Source organism: Polypterus senegalus, chromosome 17 (genome assembly GCF_016835505.1).
Source record: "Polypterus senegalus isolate Bchr_013 chromosome 17, ASM1683550v1, whole genome shotgun sequence".
In the NCBI taxonomy this organism is placed as follows: Eukaryota; Metazoa; Chordata; class Cladistia; order Polypteriformes; family Polypteridae; genus Polypterus; species Polypterus senegalus.
This window is the reverse complement of record NC_053170.1, coordinates 79,220,209-79,236,884: the sequence shown is the minus strand read 5'-3', so window position 1 is coordinate 79,236,884 and position 16,676 is coordinate 79,220,209. Positions and strand designations below refer to the sequence as shown.

Genomic DNA, 16,676 nt, shown 5'->3' with positions numbered 1-16,676 from the left:
GCAGATTTTATTTTTTTCTCCAGCCGTCTGGAGTTTATTTTTTGTTTTTTCTGTCCACTCTGGCCATCGGACTTTACTCCTTTTCTATGTTAACTAATGTCTTATTTTAATTTAATTTTGTCTTTTTCTTTTCTTCATTATGTAAAGCCCTTTGAGCTATTTTTTGTATGAAAATGTGCTATATAAATAAATGTTGTTGTTGTAGAAATAACGTACATAATTATTCACAGCCTTTGCCATGAAGCTCAAAATTGAGCTCAGGGGCATCCTGCTTCCCCTGATCATCCTTGAGATGTTTCTGCAGCTTAATTGGAGTCCACCTGTGGTAAATTCAGTTGATTGGACAGGATTTGGAAAGGCACACACCTGCCTAAAATAAGGTCCCACAGTTGACAGTTCATGTCAGAGCACAAACCAAGCATGAAGTCAAAGGAATTGTCTGTAGACCTCCGAGACAGGATTGTCTCGAGGCACAAATCTGGGGAAGGTTACAGAAAAATTTCTGCTGCTTTGAAGGTCCCAATGAGCACAGTGGCCTCCATCATCCGTAAGGGAAAGAAGTTCAAAACCACCAGCACTCTTCCTAGAGCTGGCCGGCCATCTAAACTGAGTGATCGGGGGAGAAGGGCCTTAGTCAGGGAGGTGACCAATAACCCAATAGTCACTCTGTCAGAGCTCCAGAGGTCCTCTGTGGAGAGAGGAGAACCTTCCAGAAGGACAACCATCTCTGCAGCAATCCACCGATCAGGCCTGTATGGTAGAGTGGACAGATGGAAGCCACTCCTTAGTAAAAGGCACATGGCAGCCCGCCTGGAGTTTGCAAAAAGGCACCTGAAGGACTCTCAGACCATGAAAAACAAAATTCTCTGGTCTGATGAGACAAAGATTGAACTCTTTGGTGTGAATGCCAGGGCCAGGAGCCACCTTTGGAGAAAACCAGGCACCGCTCATCACCAGGCCAATACCATCCATGGCAGCATCATGCTGTGGGGATGTTTTTCAGTGGCAGGAAATGGAAGACTAGTCAGGATAAAGGGAAAGATGACTGCAGCAATGTACAGAGACATCCTGGATGAAAACCTGCTCCAGAGCACTCTTGACCTCAGACTGGGGCGACGGTTCATCTTTCAGCAGGACAACGACCCTAAGTACACAGCCAAGATATCAAAGGAGTGGCTTCAGGACAACTCTGTGAATGTCCTTGAGTGGCCCAGCAAGAGCCCAGACTTGAATTTGATTGAACATCTCTGGAGAGATCTTAAAATGGCTGTGCACCGACGCTTCCCTTTCAACCTGATGGAGCTTGAGAGGTGCTGCAAAGAGGAATGGGCAAAACTGGCCAAGGATAGGCGTGCCAAGCTTGTGGCATCATATTCAAAAAGACTTGAGGCTGTAATTGCTGCCAAAGGTGCATTGACAAAGTATTGAGCAAAGGCTGTAAATACTAATGTACATGTGATTTCTCAGTTTTTTTATCTTTAATAAATTTACAAAAACCTCAAGTAAACCTTTTTCACGTTGTCATTATGTGGTGTTGTGTGTAGAATTCTGAGGAAAAAAATTTATTTAATCCATTTTGGAATAAGGCTGTAATATAACAAAATGTGGAAAAAGTGATGCGCTGTGAATACTTTCCGGATGCACTGTAAGTAGAGTAAATACATCATTTAATTAAAATACAGTAAAATGTACGGGTACTCGCCAATGATGAATGATATTGATGATGATAAAAACGATCAAACCATCCCTTACTGGCTTGAAAATCTTCAGGCTCCGGTGCTGTTGATGGTCCTGGTTGCGGTTCTTTGGTACCTTGTACATCGTCTCCTGTAGCAAACTGCTGTTACAATTTCTGTGCTTTCTCACGGATGATGTTACCGTCCAAAGGGATGTTCTTCCAGCAGCTGGTGATCTACAATGCCAAGGCAGATTCCATCCCGACGATATTTTTCTTCCTTACGGTCGTTATATTTTTGGCACTATCACAGAAACTTAATTACGGTACTCCAGAGTGCTGCTTCGTTCTTCTTTATGCAGTGTATAGTGCTTTCATTTATGCCATAATGGGCGTGCTACTGCAGCACAACTTTAGTTCCCGGAGCAAATCCAGTAGTTCAACCTTCGCCTGGAGTGTTTTAAACTTCTTCTGACGCTTAGGCTCAGTGCCAGAAGCCTTAGAAGGTGCAGAGCGTTTCGGCGACATCTTGTGTAAGAATAACAAAATGGAAAACACGAGGACACACAGCTGGAGACGCGTTACAGGGCAGCAGTCAGTCAGCAGCAAAGACAAATGAATAACGCTCTTGGAATGGCTAATTTCACCATCCCAAACCGTGTTTCCTTCAGCGGTTACTTCATGTTCTCTCTACAGCACAGTATTGCTACAAAAAAAACCATAAAAAAATTGTGCAGGATATTTGTGCTTTTTGCTAACCATTAATAGTTAGGTTCTAAGGAAAAATCCGCAAATGACTGAGTGTTTGCTGGGATCTACTGTATTCACATTGTGGCACCAACATTAAACAAGAAATTTGTTAAATAGCATTCCGTTTTAAGAACTGATAAAAGTTCTACATTAAGGTAATCACCTGGGGCCTCATGTATAACACCGTGCGTAGAATTCGCACTACAACATGACATAAGCACAAAAGCCGAAATGTGCTTATGCACAGAAAAATCCAGATGCAGGAATCTGTGCGTACTCCAACTTCCACGTCCTTCCGTTACATAAATCCCGGTCAGCGTGAAAAGTAATGCTCGTGCACGCGCGTGCTGTCCCGCCCAAACTCCTCCCAGAATTACACCTCTTTGAATATGCAAATCTATATAAATAGCCCTTAAACTCAGCATTCTGTGAAAAGACAGTGGAAAAAGCACGGGGGAAAATGTAAAAATTTAGTGAATACCAAGTGCAGGAAAAGGAAAAATATTATTTGTTGATTTAAACAGTGGAATAAACAACTAAAGGAAGTTTATCGAGTGACATAGCATGTCGGAGAAACTTGAAAGCTCAAGTTCAAAGTCACACAGTGCCAAAATAAAAAAAGAAGTCACATATCAAAGTCGCGGTGAAAAGGCGAGTTGTAGCCCACCGTCTGAGCTTATTAGGGTTACAGACAAAAAAAAAAAAAAAAAAAGGCACAGTGAGGAAAAAAGCACAACTTTAATCTTGAAATTTCCACTTTAATCACGTAGTTTATTTTGTCATTAAAGTAGATCATCATAAACTTCATCTTAAATTCATTTAATTTACTAATTTCTCAAATCCCATTGTAACTAAAGTAGCACATTAAATGCTTTGTTTTGTATTTGATCTTCAATGTGCTCCGTGTGTGTGTGAATCACTACGTGCTTCCGTTCTTTCTCTTTTTCGAGATATTACAGCTCTCTGAATGATTAAAATACTGAGATGTATATGTGATATTTTCATGATAATTGGAATGAAAGCATGTTATTAAACATGGGAACACGATGGCGCAGTGATTGTTCATGCTTCACACAAGATGCTGTTGTGCCATTCGCGACCTTCGATGAAATAATTTATTGTAGCAGTCCTGTCTCTTTCAAACGTACTAACCTCCAATTCATGTCGTTACTTTTCTTTCCCCAAATACCCAATCACCACACAATCAGCTCTGTAATAGACGTTAAGCCATCTTTAAGCTTATGACGATGATTCTTCAAAACTTAATGAACATTGAAATATCTTCATAGTACGTGTTTGATTATTCTATCCATCTATCTTTCCAGTGTCGCGCCAGCCTCAGCAAATATACAGCGCAAATAACAATACATGAAATTGCTAGTGCTGCAGCACTGTGTCCTCATATGTTCAATTATTAACAAAACAGATTTAAATGAAGTTAAAAGTTTCTGTATAATATAATCAACATATTTTGCGGCATTTCATCTTAAAAATGATATTATCATATGTAAATATGCACTTTATAAAGAGGCGCAGGTTAAGTAATATTATAAATGTAGTGCAAGTTTACAGTGGGCTAATTGTACTTATAAGTACAAACAGTTCTACAAGGAGCATTTGATTGAGTGTATTTATAGTTCTTGGGATGAAACCGTTTCTGAACCGCGAGGTCCGTGCAGTAAAGGCTTTGAAACTTTTTGCCGTGGCTGAGGCAGCGTGTGCTTGATGCTGTATACCAATAATTCTCTTTCTGATCAGCTGCTGCTGTGATTCCCCACTCAGATACAGTGATATAAATACTCCGAGTGATGCAGCGAGACTAATATGGAAAAAGATGATCTGCAGTGGCAACCCTTAAAGGGAACAGCTGAAAGAAGAAAAAGAAGATGGTGCAATGAGAGTAACAACGCTAAAGCAGTTATGCTATTTGGAATACTATGGCTATTCCCTGGGCCATTATATTGTTACAGGTAATTTAAAATCAGATGCATTACACTAATAAACATTATGTGGGTAGTTTCAGTGTATTTATAAGCCGCGTCAGAAATGTGATCCTAAGAAATAAAGGGTAACCACACAGGAACAGCAACACTGCTTTGACGCTGGGTGCCGCCAGTCTCTGAGTACGACAGGGTATGAGGTACAGTGGAAAAGTGCGTGGCTTTACACGAAGTGTAGGTTTTATACATCACGATTTGAACATGGAAACGTTCTTACACAACATTACTGTGCGCACACACCGTTTATGCATGAGGCCCCAGGTGGTAAAAATCCAGACACTGCTTTCCTCCTTATGACATTGTCTTTTTATGCTCAAACTTTGATTTGCTACAGCTCAGGTAAGCTATCTGTATCTTTCAAAGCTAAGATTTTTTTGATGAAAGCACCAATAGGATATGCAAAAATTGTAACCAAAGGCGACCACCAATTACACGTGGGCATTCTAATCAAAACTCACAGTGCAGAACTGATAGAAAGAAAACCACAGCACAAAATGTGTATTAATCTGCTTTCTTTTCAAGTTTGGTATTTTTCAAGTTGAAGTTATTTTTTTTACAATCTTGGTATATATAAATTTGCATTAATTTGTTTTATATAAATTAAAAATACCTAGCCTGATCTTGAATTTTAAAATGGAAGTTATTCGGCAGTGTTCCAACCATGAAAACAAAAACCTTAAAACTCACTGAATGCACCCACTTTTAAGCAGCAAAGGGAAATGGCTGTGCTAATTATATTCTGTTTACTTTTATGAAAGTTTAGCCGTCTCCCACGGCTCCGACCGCGTAGTAGTGATACAAGACAAACTTTAAAATCAATAAACAGGTATCGCTAGCTAAGCTGAGGCAAGGTATGCTCCAACACGTTGTGAGAGGTGGACCGACTCCAACAGGTTGGTGCATGAGTGAGGAGCCCACCTGGCTCCCTACTCCCGTTATGCTTCCTCCTCCCCTCGTTCCGCAGCCTCTATCTGGGACTGAGAATGAAGTGCAGTTCAAAGCACTGAGCAGAAATGCACACTAGGAATGAAGTGTGGAGGACGGTTTGAAGTATTCAGCAGACATGCGCATCCAAGAATGAAGCATGGAGTGCTGTTTGGAAACACTGAATAGACATGCGCACTGGGAGTAAAATGTGGAGCACAGTTCACAGCACTGAGCTAACGTGCAGTTGAAAGGAAACTTTGTGAAGCAATCCAAAGTGATGTACATTGCTGCAAGTCTACAAAACATTTTACTTCAACCTGTTAGTGATATTTTGTAATTTGTATTAACATTACACACATCAGTTTATATAGTTCAGTGACAGACTGAAACGACTATTCAGATAGTTGCTGACAATTCCTTTTTTTAAATTGTGGCTTGCTGTGATTTCCTTTGATCCATAGATATACTGTATTGTATTAGATTCAAAGATATTATATTATACTAGACATTAAGCCCGTTACAATAAGGGCGCTAGAACAGTAGTGCATAAACATTAGTAGGAACAGTCTATATTAAAATGGCAAGGGACCTTGACCTCATTCTGTTTGTTGTCTTAATTTTTTGTCAAAAATTTTTTTGCAAGAAGCCTAAAGTAAAATAATAAAAATAAAGCAAAAAAGTATATGACAATACAGTAAGTATAATTAATATTGCCTTAGTGTAAAACTTTGTAACAATCTGTAATACACAATATCTGAAGAAGATATTTAGGAAAAATGTTCCAATTTTTTTACCTCATGAAATGTTCCTGTAAAATTTCATTATAGACAACATTTCATGTAAATAGTCTGTCTGAGTTTGGCAACAGTTTGCCTTGTTCAGGACTATCTACAACTTTGACAACAACATCTGGAAAACTAACTCTTAATAATGCAACATATAACTGACCGTGGCTGAATACTGGTTCTGGCAAGTAAATGCCAACTTTTTCTAAGGTTTGCTCTTCTGAGTCTCTCTCTCTTTTAGCGTTTTTCTTCTTTTTCTTCAATCAATCTATTTGCTTGTATTTTTCTTTGTCTTTCAGTCTCTCTTATGTTGATGTTTACTTGTTGAGCTGACCGTTCTTCCAGGAGATGTTGCTTATATAGGATTTGATTGTGTTTTTTGACCTGCTTGATGGGTCTTTTTGGGTGGCATATTGTTTGTAGATACATTCGTAATATTTTCTCTTACAGTAATACTGGCTTGTATGTGGCTTTAATGCGTGCCTTTAATTTTCTCTAGCAGTAATACTGGTTTGTATTTCCGTAAAATGCCTGTAAAATTTCTCTGACAGTAATACTGGCTTTGATGTCCGTAATATGACTTTTAATTTTCTGTCACAATAGTAGGAAATCAGCAGAGTGTCCCCAGCAACTGATGTAATGTGTGGCGTCTCCCCAGCAAGTACTGAGCAGTTCCCCAGCAAGTATTTTAATCTGTGGTGGCATGAAGCCGATTTATTGTATGTGTGGCATCTCCCCAGCAACGGATTTTGTGTGTGTGGTCGCGACTACCGAATCAGCACTCTCCCCAGCAATGATGAACTTCATTTGCTTATGCGCGGCCGCGCCATTCACTGTGTGCCCAGCTTCCAGTGTGTGTGTGCTTTATTTGCTTATCATGCGCGTCTGCGGCTAGGCCATTCACTGTGTGCCCAGCTTCCAGTGTGTGTGTCCACGTGGGCATGGGTGGGGCATGGTGCGATGTGTGGCCCCGCACATGCGCACTTCACCAGAAGACACACACACACACACACACACACGGACACCTGGACACACACAGGGGCTTTATTAAAGAGGATACTAGCAGTCCCCTGCAGCTCCGCCCTTGTAGTAGTGAAACAGGACAGTGAGGAGGGTCCTGCCTGGCTCCCTACGTCACGCTTCCCCCACTCCTTGGCCCGCAGACTCTGTCTCAGATTAGCATGACTATATCGCTCCTGCAAGTGAACTATGATACTTAGTGTGATGAGAGAAGTCTCAAAATCAACCAGAACGTTTAAGCAAATTATAGTTAAAAAAAAAAAAGAGAAAACAAACAATCTATTAAGTAGTTCTCTTGTGAAAAGCGGACAGACATTGGATTATAAATATATACAATTGTTCACACTTGGAGTATCGTCAATATTTTAAAAAAAGTTCCAGTATTTAAAAATGTATTTTCTATTTGGTTTTTGTTATAATAGTTCTTGCAAATATGATACCTTTCACTTGAAACCAGTATCGAAACAGTTTGCATTGTCCTTATTTATAGATTTTTTTTGTAATCCATAACAAAGCAGGCATTAATGAATACCTTATTTAACTTGTAGTACAAGAGGAGCAAATCTGATTCACTTTTGGTATCCTCACTACCCACAGTTGCTTTACACCCAATGCTACTGTTTTATTGCTTGCTTTATAGACTTGCTACATAATATTACTATTTTGCTCATTAATGTGCTTGTGCATGCATAACTTTAAGCAAAATCAGAAAAAGAGAATTTCAGTAGAATGTTCCTGTAACTGTGTGATGTGCATGTCTTACTCGTGCATTGATGACCTGTTGTGTCATATTCAATACTTCCAACATTACTGTAGCACCCCCCAAAATTCATCAGGGGTACACAGTGCCATGCCAGAATCAGTGCACACTTAGAACAAATTCCCTAACCCTAATAACCACCTTGGCCACATCAATTATAAACAAAGCTTTAGACATAGGTACAGCAGTCTGGAGTGCTATAAGCAGCTGTCTTTAAAAGGAACACCAAACTTGATCATACATAAATAATTGGGTGTTAAACTAATTTTATTTGATCAAGAAAATATCTCAGAGATCAAAGATCTGAAACATCTGGTAGTCCCCCTAGTGCTTTGCAAGTCTACAGTTAGGTTGTCTGGAGCTAAAAACGGGTAGACCAAGGTGTCCAGACTACCAGTTTGTCTATCCATGCATATGCAAGCTAAACATGCAGTAAGCATAGGACATTTTCAAATCTGAATACTACTGTAATAAACAGACATAAATATTCAAACAAGAATGAGTCCTAGGGTTGTAATGTGCTGGTCTATATTTTTCCCAATGGCAATGTATGAATATCATATTTCAAAACAACATCTTACTTTAAAGAAATTAATATCATCTTGTACTTGGTATCTTACTTGCCATGTCTACTGTCATATTACATAGTCAGGCTGGTTAGCACAAGAAATGTAATTTGGCATCTTCTACCACAGATGCAACAGATATCTTCTCACTGGCATGATGTAGAAACCCATCAGTTAAATGTACTTTTCTGTATCTTCTTCTTAATCAGGTATTAAACTAAACTACAGATCACTGTGTTTAGAGTGCAACAGCTAAGGCTTTCAGCAGTACAATGGAACACAATTCAGACATTCTTGTATATTCTGGTTTCATTTTAGATTATACTTAAAATCTAAAATAGCTAACATTTAATTACTTTGTTTTTTAAAAAAAAAAAAAAACATTGCTGCTACCAAGCAACATTATGCTTTAAACATGAATAGCTTTGCGAGACTTTCTGAAATACTGTAAATCTGATACAAAAAAACTGAACAAAAACAGACTATGGTAATATTTAATATTACTTGGAATATTCCAGTATCTCAAGCTTGTGTTTGATTACAATTCTGTCAAACCTGTAGCCGATTTATTGTTGTTAATAATACAATGTACAACAATGTCCTACAGGGCTGCACCAAACTCCAACTCCCATGAAGCCCTGTGGGTGTCCAAGGCACTGCTGCAACCCAGGGGGGCTGCCATCTAGGGTCCCAGTGGAAGTAACACTCAGGCCATGCTTGTTCCCTCGGCCATTCCAGAGTGGAGTTGTCCCGGCCACACGCTACACGTGTATTATTTTTATATATTTTATATACACACCCCATTCAACTTTAGCTAAGCTTTGTCCTTATTTGATGGCAATCAAATCTGATCTTCACACACAAAAGTTGCTGCCCGATTTGTTGAGTACTTGTTGCTTCTCTGAAACCCACTGTCAACTAGTTGCTTCTTAAAAAGAAAACTCTTGACCAACCCGCTAATCTGACTTAAATCAGAAACTATGTGGAACCAAAACCTGCAGATATGACAGGTTTATAGGGAAAAGAATCAATGGTATACTATGAAAACTTAAGTTCTTTATAAAATGAAACCATAAAGTTAGGAGGTCATTTATAACATGACTTGATCCTATTTATTGTCAAGGGGACCTTTTTTTATCCTCTTCTCAAAACTGTCAAAGCAAGTTAAGCAAAACTCCAACCAGAAGCACCTACACTAAAACCTAGTGGAAGTAATGAAGTTGTATGCAAAAACAGATTACTATATTATTTGGATGATACCTTTATCCAGTGCAATTTAGAATGTTTCAAAGAAAATTGGCTACATACCCACCCCTCCATCATTGCAGCAAAGGCAGGTGAAATTGTTTACACATGGTAATGGCTGTAAAGTCAGTACACAAAACATCTATCTATCTATCTATATATATATATATATATATATATATATCTATATATCTATATATATATATATCTATATCTATATATATATATCTATATATATATATATATCTATATCTATATATATATCTATATCTATATCTCTATATCTATATCTATATATATCTATATATATCTCTATATCTATATCTATATCTATATCTCTATATATCTATATATCTATATATCTCTATATATCTATATATCTATATATATCTATATATCTATATATAAAATTCACTAAGGCAAGACAACCATGGAAAGCACGGAAGGGCGTGGATTCACTGAGCCGCCGACAAGACAGACACCTATGGCGCACGCAGGAAGGAGCCACACCCACCAACTCCTGTCACCTCTGAGCCACGTTCACTGTTCATAGAGGCAAGTTTCTCGCGGAGGTGAATCGCCATATGCAGCGTGTAAAACGGTTTGCGAGGGGTATCCCATGGGATCCTTAAAACAATCCTTTCCAACTAAGGTTAAAACACAATGAAGTAAGCAGTCTTTAAAAAACGAGTTTTCGGTTACGACACACGACCGTGTGCACCATAGCAAACTGTTTTACACCCTACATACAGCAATTCGCATCCGCGACAAACATGCGTCTTCTTCACTCACGGACAATTATATGGTACTCTCTCCAGAGTTCCATCTTTTCATTCACTTTCTGTTATATCCTCAAACCCTCCCTTTTTAGACAACTGTGTCTTTCCAGAAGTGTTCAACCATCAATAAATAATTATGCGGCGTTTGTTATGCCTAGTGTGTGTTTAGCATTCAATTAATAATTATGCACGAGATTGAGCGTGTGTCTACCTGGAGCAGAGAGGCGTGGGTAAGCCGTTGAACCCCATTCGGGCTGCAAACCGTGGAATTCCCACCAAGTGCGCTCATACGCTCCCACTGGTTGCGTCCCTACCCTTTGTGCACACCCCCCTCCCACCTCGCTACTACCGTGGTCGGGTGCCTTGGTCGATTACATATAGAAAAGCAGCCAAAACCGCACAGAGCAATGAAACGTCTACACGAGTCACAGGTGCATCTGGACTGTGTAAAGACGACAACGACTCCAGTGACGAGTTGGAGGTGGGCACATGAGCGGGCAATGCATACTGAACGAGAAATCAGCAGACTAGCATGACAGAGGGAGCCGAGTGGACGTCCTTCTCCTCCCTTGCCGTTCCACACTCCGCGCCCGAGCGCACTGCGCAGTGCACTCGCATCCCTCCATCTGGCAGGAGAAGGTGCGATGGGGGTCCGCCAGTTTTCATCACGGACAATTGTGTGTTGGTTCGTTCCGTGCATTGTTACAATGATGCTTTTCTTGCTGATTTATTACATTACCAATTTTTCAAATGTTAATTTTCTCCCTGTGCTTAAAAATCATTAAAAAAAAAAAAAATCGGCCTGATTATGCAGCATTTCGTACACTGCGGGTTGGCTAGTACAAAATAAAAGGCATTTCATCACTACCAGCATGAATCATTACGCTAAATTACAGCACTGTAAACTGTTAAAAGTTTGAGTTTAAAGACTGTAGCAATGTGTTTAATATTTGTAAGCCACAACGACAAGACAAAACTCACAATTTCAAAAAGAAGCTGTAGTTTTGTCAAGCCTACAAGAAAAATAGTTTAAGTGAATTGGTACATGAGAATTTGGAAATTAACACATATTACAAATTACATTTAGTCAGAATCGACACATTTTACCGACTTCGGTAATCCACAAAAATTTCACCTGACTCCTCAGCCCTGCTCATGGACAAACAGTCAAGTAATGGAATTTGAACACAACCTCTGGGATTTTAAATTCAAAGTTGGGATGTCATAAGAACTATTTTTAGTACCAAGTCAAATACCCAAGTTTAGAAAACGTAATGGTACGCACTTTTTTTTTTAACATTGTAAGTGCCGAGGAAGTCTGTACTAAACTCATGCATGTCTGCAAGTAGACTACTTCAGAAGGCACATTAATACGTGAGAAAAGTGCAAGTAAAACATCACATTGAAAGAGGCTCAAAGTGATGACAGCACAACACAGCATCAGCAAATGTTGAAAAAGAAAACAGCATAAGTAATGTCTGGAAGTGCTTTGAGCTTGAGGCAGGAAAATTTCAATGTGTGATTGTAACATTCATGTTTGATATTTATTTATATTAAAGGCGACCCTCATTAATGGCAATGTCACCCATTTGGGAGTTGGTTCAAAAAATGGATTTGCGAGTGCAGAGAGCAGATGAGGTGATCATTTAACTGGCATTGCCATGCAATTTTAAAGGGAGATGAAAAGATTATACCCCCACCCCATGTCTTACACAGTGCTGACAAATGAACAGTGGCTTTGCATTCTTTTTGATAAGCACTTCCACAGGTGTCCATGAGTCCAAACATCCATCCATTCTGTAACCAGCATATAAAGTTCTGGATCATGGGGGATAACTTACACATATCTACAGTTATGCATAGAAGACTGTGATATGTAACAAAAAAAACATCTAGGCAAGATTAAAATAAAGTGGCTATTATTTAAACACTAATAATGCCATTAATTTGTTTTTGAAAGCAAACTAATTGTTCATTAGTATAACTCATAAGTAAAGGCGCACATCATTATACGTCAAAGGTACGTAAATGCTGTCTTAACAGTTAGAAGTTTGAATACAGCTAATGCAGCCCAAGCAATAAAGTGATTACTTATGTAGAAAACTCATCTTCCAATCTCAAATCAAAGGCTGATTAACAGGAATTTTGAAATAAAAGGATTAACGTAAAACTGACAAATGTAATTTCAAAGGAAGCTAAAATGTTCTAGCTGCTATTAAAAAAAAGTAACTAAAATTGACTCATTTGTTAATTACTATTTTGTAATTTAACCAAATAATGTGACAAATTTAAATTTTACAATATCAAATGTTACAGTCTTAACAGAGTGGATCTCTGAAAACACACTTCAAAAGCATGTTACAAAAACAGCTTTAGAAAGTGTGTTTAAATGGAAATATACTTAATTATCTCTGCCACACATTAAAGTTAAAGCCCTGCATTCTATTTTGATATTTCTAAATGCAAATACCAGTTTACTTAAATGACAGCTGGGTAACCTGGACAAATATTTTAAAGCAGCTACTGTTAGGATTTACATATTGTATTACAGAAAAAAAAAAAATACCGCTAACTGGAATAACAGAGGCACCTGAATAAAAAGGCACTGGAGGGGTTTCAGTTTTTGCCGTGGTATTGAAAACTATCACTCAAAAAGACATGCGTTAAGCTAACATGCTTGCAGTAAGTTTACCACACCTATTGCACAACTGCTGAAAGAGTCCTCCAAGCATCACTGACCAGAACTTTACTTTCTATTTGGCTCCAGGTGAGCCCCATCTTCCAATCTCAATGTAAGGAATTAAAATGGAACTTGCATTGTAAAACAAAGCAGTAAAATAGAGTTCTCAACAGTATTATATAACAGACCTGTTGAAAAAGCAAGTATTATTACATAAAGCGGAGGGTATTCTCTCAGACAGGACTCATCCACTACATTCTCAATTCTAACTGTTACGATCCAGTCACAGGATCAAAGTTCCAAGGATAAAAAGCAACCAGTTCAAATACTCCTTCGTACTAACAGGTCACAGGGGGTCTTAGTGGAACCTGTCCTAGCTACCATAGGGCACAAGGCAAGGAGCAAATAAACCCTGGAGAGGGTACGAGTCTATCTATTGGAGAGCTCGTGCTGACACACTAAGGCCAATTTAGAAGTACCAATTCACCTAACTCGCATATCTTTGGACTGTGGGAGAAAACCCACACAAACACAGGGAGAAGATGCAAAGAGGACCTGGGATGTGAACCTTAGTCCACTTTCTGCCAGGCAGCAGCACTACAACTGCACCTCCATGCCACCCCTAACTTCTATTAATCTTCCAAATAAGTTTAACCTTGCATCCACATACTTGAATCATGGGATGAAGTGATTTCCATCAATCAATCACCACCTAACGTCATATTCTTATCTTCCATACATATAAACAAAAGGTAACTGTGGCAGGCTTTACACAGGAGGAAAACCGGCAGTTAGTAGGAAAGCAGAGATGCAGCACCCAAGAGTGAAGCATGAACCAAAATATTTCTTAAAGGACAAGAACAGTTACATATGTTTGCACTTTCCTAGGATTTTGCTCCCAATCATTAGTTTTGTCATTATACAGTTACTGTACTATTTCACACAGATAATGGAGGTCACCTTTGCAATTGTTTTTTAGAAGCAAGTTCCTAAAAACGAAAGAAACACTGAAGTCAGATTCAAAGAGCAGGCGGAAAACCTCACTGACCATTTAAGTGCAAAGCTACAAAATAAACTACTTTTAAAAATATTAAAACAACATCTGACATCTAAGCGACGTACATTTTCAAACCAGAGTATCATTCGTCAACTCATTTTGCACACTTGAAAAATACTCAGTTCTTTACACGAGTTTGGGAAACACCCACCCGACTACACCACTTCAAGACCACAACTACTTTGGGTAGCTACTAAAAAAGTTCTCTTTAAACAGAATATCAATTTTCCGTAGAATTTTAATATGTGGAGGGTTTATTTGTGCAAAAGTCAGAATGCGGAAATCCAAGGAGTAGGCCACTGGCAAAAGTAGCAGGCCAGTATTTGTTTTGGTCCACCCTCAGTGTAGGACCTTCGAAATGTACTTCACAAAACACACAACCTTTCCCTTCTCAATAAAGTACCTGGAGCGTGTTTTGGGTTCGACGAACAAAAACACGCGCGAGACATTTAACAAAGAACCAAGAAAACCGCCCCATTTTAATGTAAATAAATAGCGACGCCCACACCTCTCTGAACTAAACAACGAGGCGGTAAGCGCATCCGATATTCGTCCCCACCTACCCGAAAATAAAACTGCTGAGCAGGGTGTAACCTTTTTATGCTCCCCGCGGTTACGAAATTTTGGGGTTCGAATTGTTACCATTATTATTATTATTGTTGTTATTTGAAGACTACACACTTAAGGCGCGCCCGCCCCTCCCCCACCAAGAGAAGTCAACGTGAAGGAAACAAAACAAAATGTAAAGAAGTACAAAAAGTTCACACAAAATTAACGACCGGGAAAAAAAACAGCAAAAGGGGTGTAACGGTCCGGTTTTTCGCGGCCAGCTCCTTCCGAAGTTTTCTCGCTCTAGCCGACTCAGCAACATGGGCGTTTCTTCGGCGCAAAGCGGGGATGCGCTGTTGAAAACATAACTTAACCCAAGCGCTCGACTCACTCAAGTGGGCCGCCCCGCGATTAACTTTCAGCAATATGAAAGCCAACAGTATCAATCTTACCGAAAGTTTTAAACCACCCACTGCCCGATTCCTCACGTTACCTTTAATAACGTTGCTGTAGATTGTAGCCCGAAAATCTTCCTTGGCCCGCTGGTCGAAGTCCTGCCCGTGAATGATGCGCATCTGCTTGAGGAAAGTCGACTTGCCGCTCTCGCCGGCACCCAGCAGCAGAATCTTTACTAACCGTTTCACATACGTTTTATCCCGAGAAATGCACTTGTCTATCTCCTTCGAGATGCGTAACTGCTCGGCTTCACCGCTGGTGAGCATACAATTCGGAAAACACACCGATAAGACGGACCGGGACGGCAGGAAATCCGCCATCTTTGAAAAACTTCATCGATACAGTAAGGGAGGGAAAGAGCGCGTCCCCGATTCTAAGCTGCTCTGCACGCTCTGTCCCGAGGCGGGCGGGGCACGGAAGGGAGGGGGCGCGCACGGATTTACGCGAATCGCGTGTCTTTGTGGGAACCGGATGGGTTTTTTTTTGCTAACCAACAGAAAGAACGTGGAGGGTTACGAGGTGGCGTCAGTTTCTCTTCTGCTTTTTTATTTGAAACTTTGCCCATTGCTGATCGTGCTTAGAAAACTTTTAGTTGCTCAAATAGTTTTTGTGTGATGAAGTGACGTTAGGGCAGGTGTTAAGACACTAATTAGAATATAGCGCCGTTCATAGAGCGTATTAGGTGTTTGTAAAAGTGAAAAGAAATAGTTAATCCAACTAGCAACACTAGTGCCCCAGATACCAGTAGCTTTAAAGTAGTAGCCTGCACTGCGAGTTACCTAAACTAGATCCGTAGAATTAAAAAAAATAGATCCACATTCTCCTTGGCGACTTTAAAAAAGGTAATTTAAGTGCCGAACTTCCAAGATACAGGCACCCAAAGAGGAGATTAACATCAAGGAGCTATAGGTAATTATACTTTAAGGTCAGTATTTGTGATTGGGGTAGGCCAGTCTAATAATTTAAAATCCAAAAATTAAGTAACTGGGGCGGCGGCCCCACCGATTTGGGTTACTATAATAGAAAAGTACCCAGAATGTTTATTAAATGTAGTGTGATCGAGGCGAGCCTGTTGCCTCACAGCTGCAAAACAGTGGTGCTTATCACACTGTTCCACAGGCAGCGTTTTGATTCATCTGATTCCTACATATAAAATAAAATTAAAATGGTCAAAACCAGCTGTGAGGAAGACAAAAAAGTGGAACGGTGCAGCGATGGATGAGCTGATATGCCTGTCTGGATTGTATAGACTTGGGATGTTTTCAGGACTGCCACTTATAGCCCTTGATAAGTACACTAATGCTGTGAACCTATGCATTCGTTTTTGGGAGGCTAGCTGTGTACTAACACGAACTAGGGTGAGTTACAATGACAGACCATGGTTTCCAGCTAAACTGAGAGAAAAGTATGACGGAAAAAAGGAAGAG

General features: G+C 39.6%; 1 protein-coding gene across 1 annotated transcript in view; it reads right to left on the bottom strand.

Moving 5' to 3' along the window:
- The window catches only part of gna13b (guanine nucleotide binding protein (G protein), alpha 13b), a 72,003-nt gene extending 56,328 nt beyond the window's left edge, over positions 1 to 15,675 (bottom strand). Inside the window, exon 1 of the mRNA XM_039739295.1 lies at positions 15,287 to 15,675. Within this exon, the coding sequence (XP_039595229.1) occupies positions 15,287 to 15,569 (283 nt within the window). The 5' untranslated portion in view covers positions 15,570 to 15,675. The remainder of the gene's footprint in view (positions 1 to 15,286) is intronic.
- Between the last annotated feature and the right edge of the window lie 1,001 nt (positions 15,676 to 16,676).